The sequence below is a fragment of the Trachemys scripta genome, chromosome 20 (genome assembly GCF_013100865.1).
Source record: "Trachemys scripta elegans isolate TJP31775 chromosome 20, CAS_Tse_1.0, whole genome shotgun sequence".
NCBI lineage: Eukaryota > Metazoa > Chordata > Testudines > Emydidae > Trachemys > Trachemys scripta.
The window spans coordinates 4,013,948-4,024,781 of NC_048317.1; the positions used below are offsets into that span (position 1 = coordinate 4,013,948).

Here is a 10,834-nt window from a genome sequence, read left to right on the forward strand (position 1 = left end):
CACCAGGCTTTCCTGCTGGGCTAAGCACTACGGGCCGGTGTGGGCGGGGGGGCTGGGTCAGGGAAACAGGAACCCCCTTCACCTCTGCACAGAGTGACCCCCGGTGCTTTGGGCCCTGGACTCTTCGCCTTAGCTGTTAGGTCCCATTGTTCCCACCTGCAGCCCACTCAGGGCAGATGTGCATGACGTAGGTCAGGGGCTGATGTGGGACCATGGCTGAGCTGTCTCTGGGAGCCAGGGCTGCGTCCCCACAGCCCCACTTGCAGTGCTGCCGGCCTCCTCGGGCTTGGGGAAGACTTAGAAGGGCTTTTCCTCTCGGAGTCCCCTTTTACAAACATGCACAGGTGCCGTGCCCTGCCCTGCCTCCAGCTGCCGCCCCATCCCCTGCGACACCGGGCGGATTAACCCTTGACAGAGAGACGGCGCTCAGGGCTGCGGAGATCAGACGTGCCACGCAGCCTGGCTGGGCTCTTTAAAGCCTCCCAGAGACCTGGCTCAGCCAGACGGCGAAGTGCAGCAGGGACGGGAACGCTGCCGACCCACCAGCCAGCCTCGCAGGGTAAGACACCAGCTTGGAGCAGCCTTTCAACCCAGGAACCTGAGTTTCCCACTGCACCCCCCCCCCCCCGACATTGCATTGCAGGGGAGTGCTCAGAACTAGCCAGTTCTTTGGATGGGGCCCTCGGAAGAAGGGGTAGGGCCCAGAGCCAATTTCCCCCCCCCTTCCAAGAGGAGCGACTGGCTGGGGGTGGGGGGCTTTAGCAGGGCAGGCTGCTTTCCCCTCCTTGAAAAAACATTTGGCTGCCCCTCCATAGCTGCTCTGGTTTCTACACCAGCCGTAGAGCATGGAATGGTGGAGCCCTGTTATTCCCAGCGATGGGAAAGTCCTAGAGATCACTGGGCTCCTTCTTCTGCGATGTGGGACAGGCCGGCCGCTCAGCTGTGACAAACAACGCTTTTGGCTAAGCGCTGCAGAACGCAGCGGGGTAGCATTGGGTAAGAGTGAGCTTTGGAATTTGTATCCTGGGTGCCGTGGGTGTGGGTGTGGGTGTGAAGAGTCTCTCTCTCTCTCTCTCTCTCTCCCCTTGGCCTGTCACTTTGCTGCTCTGTGCCTCAGTTTCCCCATCCATTCAAGAGGGATATGGCTGTATCACCTTTGTAGAGAGCTTTGAGAGCTACTGCTATTGCTCCAGGGTGCATTATGAGGATCTATATTCCAAGCTAAGGGCCACTACTGCTTAGTAATAAACAGTCTAATGGGAAAGCTTAAGAGGGCCAAATCTTTTTCTGTTATCAAACTCACTGCTCTGCCAGTGGGCTTGGAAACAGAGCTGGTGTCTGCAGAATAGTCTAACATGTGCTGTGTCATCGTGACATTTAAAAGAGCACCAGGTTTTTGTGGGCTCTCCACCCACCCGCGGGGCTAGGTCCCGCACTCCGTGCCGATCTGTTCAAAACTCATCCTCACCTGCGAGTGCCGAGCTCCCAGAAATCCAGTGAAAATCAGGACCACACAGCAGGTCTCCCATACAAGTACTAACCAGGCCTGACCCTGCTTTGCTTCCGAAATCAGACAAAATTGGGCATGTTCAGAGTCTAGGGGAAGATCCTGCTGTTGTCAGTGGAAGTTAGGAGCCTAAATACCTCGGAGGATCAGGGCCTTGGTGAGGAAATACTGACACTTAAGGGAGGAGTGATTTTCGTGCAGGTCAATGTGAAAGGGTCAGGGCAGCCTGAACTCTGCGGTGGCCTGGAGATCCCTTCTCTGTAGCACAGACCGTTTCTGTGGCTGGGACGAAAAGCTGAGCTCGGGTGGTTTGAGTCTCTTGAGACAATCCGCTGCCTTTTGTGGCTGTTTGTCAGCTAAGGGGGCCTGGCAGCGTCTCGGCCTCCCAGCACGGGGCTGAAATGACTCGCGCCAAAAAAAGCCACAGGCGTAAGTAACATCAGCTTCCTTGTGAGGATGTGACAGCCAGTCCATGGCAAGCAGATGTGTCTGGGCTGGGGAAGCCTCTCTCTCTCTCCCCGACTCACGCTCTTATCTGCCCCTTTGAGGCAGGGCTGCTGCAGAACAAGTCAGACACGGTGGGTAAGGACCAAACCAATTTTCTTACCACTTGGTCTCTGGGGGGGCTCTTTGCTGCATCTCTGGGGCTTTCCCCTGCTGCCTGTGGGCCCAGCCACGGTGTGTGTGTGTGTGTGTGTGTGTGTCTGCATGGCCCAAACCCTGCAGAGCCAGCTCCTGCGGGATTTAGATGCACTGGAGATGGCATGGCTGGGGTAGCTCCGTAGCACCCTAAAGCGCCATCCCAGACAGGGCAATTCCAGATCTTAGTTGCCTTGGCTCTGGGGAGGAGAAGGGCGTACACACCTATTTGCTTCCTGCACATTCAGAGCTGGTAAATGTGCCAGCCCAGCAGACGGAGGCCCTCTGAATAGCTGCAGAGCAGGGACAGTCTTTCTGTGTGCTTGGCCTCGCTGCTGAGACTGCTAACGAGGGGCCCCGCCAATGTCCAGTGTGTCAGTGTTTCAAAAGCGTGCGGTGGGGGGAGACAGGAAACCTTTCTGGGTGTCAGTAAGTCCTAGAGCTGTGCGAGCTGGAAGCAGGGTCACAGGGGCAGTGATTCAACCTCAAGCTTCAGGGCTCAAACTGATCGCCTGCTGGGGTCAGGAAGGAATGTCCGACCCCCTGGTCTCAGCACTGAACAAGTGGCTGAGTGCCTTTGCTGGAAGCTGGCCCCTCTCTGGGGCAGGGCAGTAGCTGCTGATCCGATCTGAGTTGCTCGTTCCTTCCCGGTGGGAACGTAGCCGCACTGCCTGACTGGAGCAGGACGCAGGCAGGGACATTCCGACGGGCGCACATACGCGGCTGTGGCAGGAGCGCTAAGCCCCTGCAGCTGCGAGCTGGAGCCGGGGCAGCGTCTCTGCGGGATCTTCGCTGGGTGGCTTAGACCCTCGGCCCTGGACGCAGCTGTGCCTCTGACTCACGGGGGCTTGTAAATCCCCCAGAAAATCCCTCTCTCTGTGACAGCCTGGAGGGCTCTGGGGTGGGGCCACGGATGAGGGGCTCAGGGCTGGGGCAGAGGGTTGGAGTGGGGGGGTGAGGGCTCTGGGGTTGAGGAGTTTGGGGTGTGGGAGGGACTGAGGGCTGGGGCAGAGGGTTGGGGTTCGGGAGTGAGGGGTGCGGGGTGGGGCCGGGGATGAGGGGTTCAGGAGGGGGTGAGGGGTGGGGCAGAGGGGTGGGATGCGGGCGGGGGTGAGGGCTCTGGATGGAGGTGAGGGCTCTGTCTGGGGCTGGAGATGAGGGTTTATGATGCAGGAGGGGGTTCAGGGCTGGGGCAGAGGGTTGGAGTGGGGGGGTGAGGGCTCTGGGGTTGAGGAGTTTGGGGTGTGAGAGGGGCTCAGGGCTAGGGCAGAGGGTTGGGGTGCGGGAGTGAGGGGTGCGGGGTGGGGCCGGGGATGAGGGGTTCAGGAGGGGGTTAGGGGTGGAGCAGAGGGGTGGGATGCAGGCGGGGGTGAGGGCTCTGGATGGAGGTGAGGGCTCGGGCTGGAGATGAGGGGTTTATGATGCAGGAGGAGGCTCAGGGCTGGGGCGGAGGGGTGAGGGGTTTATGATGCAGGAGGGGGCTCAGGGCTGGGGCAGAGGGTTGGGGGGGGGGGGGGAGGGCTGGGGGGGGGGGGGTTGGGCGGGGGTGGGTGGGAGGGGCTCAGGGTTAGGGCAGAGGGTTGGGGTGCGGGGGTGAGGGGTTCAAGAGGGGTAAGGGGTGGTTCAGAGGGGTTGGATGCGGGGGGGTGAGGGCTCTGGCTGGGGGTGTGGGCTTTGGCGGGGTGGGGCCTGGGATGAGGAGTTTGGGGGGCTGGGGCCAGAGAGGATGACTCCCCCCACCCCTCTGACCCCCCTCTGCTGGATGGACAGGAGCAGGGCCGGCTCCAGGCACCAGGCAACCAAGCACATGCTTGGGGCGGCACCTGGTAAGGGGCGGCCAATCTTGGGGTGGGGGGGGGCAGCGCGGCGCGGCATTATGCGCGGGGGGCGCTCCGGCAGCGCAGCGCCTGGCGGGGGGCGGCGCGGTGCGCGGCGCTCAGCGGGGGGGCAGCGCAGGGCACGGCACTCAAGGAGGGGTTCCAGCGGCGTGGTGCTCGGCGGGGGAGGTCAGGGGGCGGCGCTTTTTTTTGCTGCTTGGGGCAGCAAAAAAGTTAGAGCCAGCCCTGGACAGGAGGGGAGCACGGATCCAGAGAGAGACAATCCCTTCCTCCTTAACCCACATGGCTTCCTGGAGCACCAACCGTCTGCCTTCGTGCGAGCAGCGGGAAGCACTGCACTGGCTTGGTTGAGAACTTAACGGCCAATCTGTCTGTCTGTCTGTCAGGTGCCGGGCTGTGGTTTGAGGTTAGGGTTCTAGGGTGATTCCCCCACTGCCGCATGGCTGCTGACGGTCATGATGAGCAGAGAGTCACGTAGAGAGTGGTGACAGGTTTCAGAGCGGTAGCCGTGTTAGTCTGTATCAGCAAAAAGAACGAGGAGTCCTTGTGGCACCTTCGAGACTAACAAATTTATGTGAGCATAAGCTTTCGTGGGCTAGAACCCACTTCATCAGATGCATACTGTGGAAAATACAGTAGGAAGATAGCTATATACACAGAGAACATGAAACAATGGGTGTTGCCATACCCACTCTAACGAGACTAATCAATTAAGGTGGGCAGGAGAAAAAAAGCTTTTGTAGTGATGACCAGGATGGCCCATTGCAAACAGTTGACACCTTCAACTGTTTGCAATGGGCCATCCTGATTATCACTGTTCTGCAGAGAGCTGCTGGGTTAAGGGCCAGGTTCTTCCCCTTTTTCAAACCAGGGTGGGCTGCCTAGTTCACATGGAGCGCTGAGCATCGGTGTCCTTTGACTTCAATGATTGGGGGGTGGGCTCCAGTCAGGCCAACGGGGCCGCGCGTGTGTGTGGGCGAATTCCCTGCCAGCCCGCAGGGGCACCATTTCAGACTTTTCTGGGGGGGAGGAGGGGGAGAACTTTAACCATGATTCCAGGAGCTACTTAGGCAACTGAAAACACTTGTTTTTTGGCAGATAATAACTTAGAAATTATCTCACAGGAGCATTGTATCCAATTCCCTAGCAAGAAAGAAAATTCAATCAATATTAGACCCACTCAGCTCCAATACTAATGTGTTCTGACATCTTGTAGCAAGTCACTTATGGGACACTGGTGAGGTTTAAATTGTAATGTCTAGTCGTACTCAGATACTCTTACTGAAGTCAAAAGAGACCATCGTGATCATCTAGTCTGACCTCCAGCACATCGCAGGCCACAGAACCTCGCCCACCCCCTCCTGTAACAGACCCCAAACCTCTGGCTGAGTCACTGACATCCTCAAGTCATGATTTAAAGACGTCAAGTTACAGAGAATTCACCATTGACACTAGTTTAAACCTGCAAGTGACCTGTGACCTATGCTGCAGAGGAAAGCGCAACCCCTCCCCCACTCCCATGGTCTCTGCCAATTTGACCCAGGGAAAAATTCCTTCCTGACCCCAAATATGATGATTAGTTAGATCCTGAGCATGTGGGCAAGACCCACCACTAGCCCTTCCCAGCTAGTGTCCCTCTCCAGCCATTGGGGATTTTTGCTACAGGCAGTCGCCGATGGACCACATGCCATTGTAGGCAGTCCTGTCATACCATCCCCTCTAGAAATGTACCAAGCTCAGTCTTGAAGCCAGTTAGGGTTTTTTTCCCCCACTGCTCCCTTTGGGAGGCTGCTCCAGAACTTCACTCCTCTGATGGTTAGAGACCTTCACCTAATTTCAAGCCTAAACTTGTTGATGGCCAGTTCATATCCATTTGTTCTGGGGTCCACATTGGTGCTTAATTTAAATAACTCCTCTCCCTCCCTGGTATTTATCCCTCTGATGTATTTATAGGGAACATTCATATCTCTCCTCAGCCTTCTATTGGTTAGGCTAAACAAGCCACGCTCTTTGAGTCTCCTAAGGTAGGTTTTCCATTCCTCAGATCATCCTAGTAACCCTTCTCTGTACCTGTTCCAGTTTGAATTAGTCTTTTTTAAACATGGGAGACTTGAACTGCACACAGGATTCCAGATGAGGTCTCACCAGTGCCTTGTATAATGGTACTAACACTTCCCTGTCTCTAGTGGAAATATCTTGCCTGAAACACCCCAGGACCACATTAGCTTTTTCCACAGCCGCATCACATTGATGGTTCATTCATCCAGGTCTTTCTCCCCCTCGGTCACTTCCAACTGACACATCCCCAGCTTATAGCAAACATTCTTGTTGTTAGTCCCTAAGTACTTGCACTTTGCCCTATTAAATATCATCCCATTTCTATTACTCCAGTTTACAAGGTCATCCAGCTCTTCTTGTATGATATTCTGATCCTCCTCGGTATCAGCGATACCTCCCAACTTTGGGTCATCTGCATATTTTATTAGCACACGCCCACTTTTTGTGCCAACGTCAATAATACAAACGTTTAATAAGATTGTTCCCAAGACTGATCCCTGAAGAACTCAACTGGTAACCACCCTCTAGCCTGACAGTTCACCTTTCAGTATGACTTGTGGTAGTCTTCCCTTTAACCAGTTCCTTACCCACCTTTCAGTTCTCATATGAATCCCCATCCTATCCAATTTAATTAATTTCTCACGTGGAACGGCATCATAGGCTTTACTGAAATCCAGGTAGATTAGATCTACTGCATTTCTTTTGTCTAAAAAAATCAGTTCTCTTCTCAAAGAAAGACATGAGTAACTTTGTTACCGCCTCTTGAATACAACAATTGAAACAATTGTAGAAAAATCTATAATTATTTTCTATCATTTAGGCTACTTTTCCCAGTTCACCAAGCTTGGAACAGATCATTTAACTTTAGGAAACCTCCTAACACCCTTTTCTTATCTTAATCCGCTGTTAATCACTCTCTTTATAAATGACAGGTTTCAGAGTAGCAGCCGTGTTAGTCTGTATCCGCAAAAAGAACAGGAGTACTTGTGACACCTTAGAGACTAACAAATTTATTAGAGCTGTAGTCCACGAAAGCTTATGCTCTAATAAATTTGTTAGTCTCTAAAGTGCCACAAGTACTCCTGTTCTCTTTATAAACAAAATTCTGAGTCCTGGACCCTGCCTCAGGGCACAAGCTGGGAGCAGCTCATCTCCTGTCTCCTCTGCAGCACTCACTGCATTGCACACTCAGGATGCCTGCCTGAGGCTTGCAGTTTGGGGGGGCAAAGCCCTCCATGACCCCCCAAACTCCACCTGTGGCCGCTGTGCTCGTGTTTGCTCCGAGTCTTATGCTTCTAGGCTCTGCTGGGAGTTCAGTGCTTAGATGCTAGCTGGATGAATAGAGGAGCGTGTGTGGAGATGGATAGCTAGAGGGGCTGTATGGAGACAGGAGTGGGTGGCTGGATGGCTGATTGGAGGGGTGTGGATGGAGAGATAGCTGGAGGGGTATTTCTGGAGCTGGCTGGCTGGATAGATCAATAGAGGGGATGGGTGGAGGGGGAGATAGATAGGTGGAGGCGTGGGCATAGGGATAGATGGAACTTCTCTGGAGTTTGAGGGGGGCCGGCTGGCTCCTCCTACCCAGCAAGGGGTGCTGGGGCCAGGTTGACGACACAGCTTTACGAGGAGCTCCTAATCAGTGTCAGTCCCCCGCCCAGCTCAGGACTCTGACCCCCTTTCAGGCACACCGCCCACGCCTCCCCTCTAACCCTGCCCCCTCTTGTCTTCCAGTGGTGCCGCGATGAACAATTGGACGGCCAGGCTGGAGGCGACGGAGGCACCCCTGGGCGCTGCCCGCGGGGAGTGTGAGCCGAGTGACCCAGTGCAGTTTGTGCTGGTGCCCCTGGTGTACTGCCTGGTGCTCTGTGTGGGGCTGCCTGGCAATCTGGTGGCCCTGGTGGCCTTTCTGCAGAGTGGCCAGGTGAGGAAGGCCATCCGCATCTACCTCATCAACCTCACGCTGGCCGACATCCTCTTCAACCTCACCCTGCCCCTCTGGATTCCCTACTACTTGGCCGGGGGGCACTGGGCCCTCTCGGACGCCACCTGCCGTCTGGCCGGGGCTGCCTACTACATAGCCACCTACAGCGCCATCGCCTTCATGACCCTCATCAGCTTCAATCGCTACTGCACTGTCCGGGTGGCCAGGCTGGACCTGGCTCTGAACCGGCGCCACGGGGCCGTGGCAGCTTGCCTGACGGTCTGGCTGCTGTTCTTGGGCTGTGCCATCCCCTTCCTGGCGGCCCAGCAGACCTGGGCGGGCTCTCGGGGCACCAAGTGCTTTGAGCAGTTGGCGTGGCACAGGAACCTCGCCTACGCCATGGTGGGCTTCTTCGTGGTCTCCTTCCTGGTGGTGCTGGGGGCGTACGCCTCCATCATGAGGTTGCTCTCGGCCACTGCCTCCCAGGGCAGCCACCGCCGGCTGGCCCGGGCCATGGTGCTGGGGATGCTGCTGGTGTTCGTGGTCTGCGTGGCCCCCTATCACCTCACCCTGGCCCCCTGGGTGGCCAGCCAGACGCAGACCCCCGGCTGCAGCCCACCCTCCACTCTGGACATCCTGCACACCCTGAGTGTGGCCCTGCTGAGTCTCAACAGCTGCATCGACCCGCTGATCTACTGCTTCTCCATCAAGTGCTTCCGGGCTGATCTGTGGAGGACGGCGCGCAAGATCGTCCGGTGCCTCCCACTGCCCCTGTCCCCGCTGGAGAGATCCATACCCAACGTCCGGTCCTCCTCCTTCACCTCCTCCTAGTGGGGCCACTGGGAGAATGGCTCATGGCTTAGCTCGGCTCCCTCTCCAGGGGACTGGTCCACCCTGGCACCAGCCTCCAGTGCCTTGGCCCCGTTGTGAGAATCTGAACTCGCCACCAGAGCTCTTCCAGTTGGATGTGGAAGGTCGCCTGGTAACAGTGTCTCCCTGGCCTGATGGGTGGGTGACCAATTGCCCGGTGGGAGCTGGAGATCCGCTCCCTGACACCATGCCCTGTGGCAGGAGGTTGGCAGGAACGGCTCTGCTGGCGAGTCTGAGCCAACCTGCCCGGATGCACCCGGCCCACCTGGATCTCACTTGCTGCCACCCCCAGGCGATCCAGCCCCCAGTGCTCCTCTGGGACATGGGCTTCCCAGGGCTTTGGCTGGATCTGAAGATTCGAGGGATGTGGACGGTGGCACGTCTCCCTCCTCAGCAGTGCTGGCCTTGTTGCCTTCATGCTGCTGCCAGGGAGAAAGGCTTCTCCAGGGCTGCTCCTGCCTGTTTTGGAACTCCTTCTTTGCTCAGCACGGGTGCAGAGCTGGCCCCCATCCTTGCCTTCCTGCTCCTCCAGTGGGTTAAACCCTCCTTGGGCAGATGTCCCCTACCATCACTGCTCAGGGCATGTCACTCACCCAGGCTGGATCGTGGGGACTTGAGCAATAGCAGCTCCTGGCCCTCCTGATGGGGCCGTGCCCCAGAGGGTTACGACAGGCTGTGAGTTGGTGGGAGGAATGCATGGCTTTGAATCTGGTGTAATACCCACGGCCAGGCCCCCTCTCTAGCAGGGGCAGGACAGAGGGTCCCGCCTGCTTGGAGACAAAGCTGCTTGGAAACGAGGCACATGAATTTGTGCCTAAACTGCGTTTTCTCCTCAAAGTTCTTTACCTCGTCTCCTTGCTTGGCGCGGCCGGAACGGAGCGCTGCAGCCAGCGCCCAGCAGGGACGGGTCATCGTCAGGCTGGGGTTTGCTCTCCCCAAGGGCCTGTTGACATGGGGTCTGTCATAGGCTGACACTGGCCCTTTAAGAGGGAAGAAGCCCGTGCACCTGTGAATGGTCACTTGACCCTCACTTAGGCTTAATTAGGGTCTTAGAGGGGTAGAGACTGGTTGAGCTGGGGACCTAGAGGGTCAGAGCTGCCTGGGACAAGCAAGAGGAGGAACAGTTGAGAGGTGCTGGGAGAGTTGGGGTGCTGCAGGCCCCCTGGAGCAAGGAGGAATTGCCTGGAGACCAGCAGGAGCCTGGCCACTGGCCTTCCTAAGCCGGAGAGCCGGGGCTGTGGTCAGGTCGAAGAGCCATGAGGTGGTCACTCTCAAGTGGCTGGCCGGGTGAGTGGGGGCCTGCGCTGAGGGTGGAAAGGCACTGGGGACTGGGTGCTGATGGGCTCTCGGGCAAGTGACCTGGAAGTGATGTTTCTGGAAAGGGGAGTGGAAAACCAGCATGCACTGGTGTGTTTTACTGGGGGAACTGGGAGAAGCGTTTTCCCATGAGGGGTCCATGGACTAGTGCACGTGTACATGAATAAATTCTGCCCAGAGGTGGCATCATTTATAGCAGACAGTGAGAGAGACTGCTCTTTTTTGGGGGGCTGGGCTGAGGGGAAACTGAGGCACGTGCACCTCAGGTTGGGTGCCTTATTACAGGGCCACTGTAAGGTCCCTTCAATGCATCTTCCCCCGGCAGAAAGCCAGACAGCTAGTGCCAGGGGCCCCGTGGGGTACCGTTGTATGCAGTCCTTTGTGGTGACTGAAGACAGATATCTGTAGCTCACTCTCTAGTAGCAGTTCCCCAGACTAATGGGAAGGTGGCACAGCTGCTCCAGGGGGGTGGATCCATAGCCCTGAGTGGGTAGTGACCCAGGGAGGTTGCTGTACTGACAGGGAGGCGCTTACCCGTGGGGGAGGCTTTAGTAGCAGCTGTGGGGAAGGTTACCTAGCAACGCCCCCTCTATGGCTGGATGTTACTAACTGGCTCTGCGTCTGCACATGTGTGTCTAATAACTGCTGGGTGTTTGACCCCCATCCCCGGATTCATTGATACCA

At 56.8% G+C, this 10,834-nt stretch overlaps 1 protein-coding gene across 1 annotated transcript; it reads left to right on the forward strand.

Moving 5' to 3' along the window:
• Positions 1-210: 210 nt before the first annotated feature.
• Positions 211-10,280, forward strand: LOC117868308 (platelet-activating factor receptor-like). Its single transcript, XM_034754166.1, has 2 exons — positions 211-559; positions 7,774-10,280. Exon 2 carries the CDS (start codon positions 7,784-7,786, stop codon positions 8,792-8,794), a length of 1,011 nt encoding a protein of 336 aa, XP_034610057.1. The 5' UTR covers positions 211-559; positions 7,774-7,783; the 3' UTR covers positions 8,795-10,280.
• Positions 10,281-10,834: the final 554 nt, after the last annotated feature.

Bases quoted from the DNA above. Each gene is read 5' to 3' on its own strand.
- LOC117868308 (XM_034754166.1), top strand. From the start codon at position 7,784: ATGAACAATTGGACGGCCAGGCTGGAGGCGACGGAGGCACCCCTGGGC.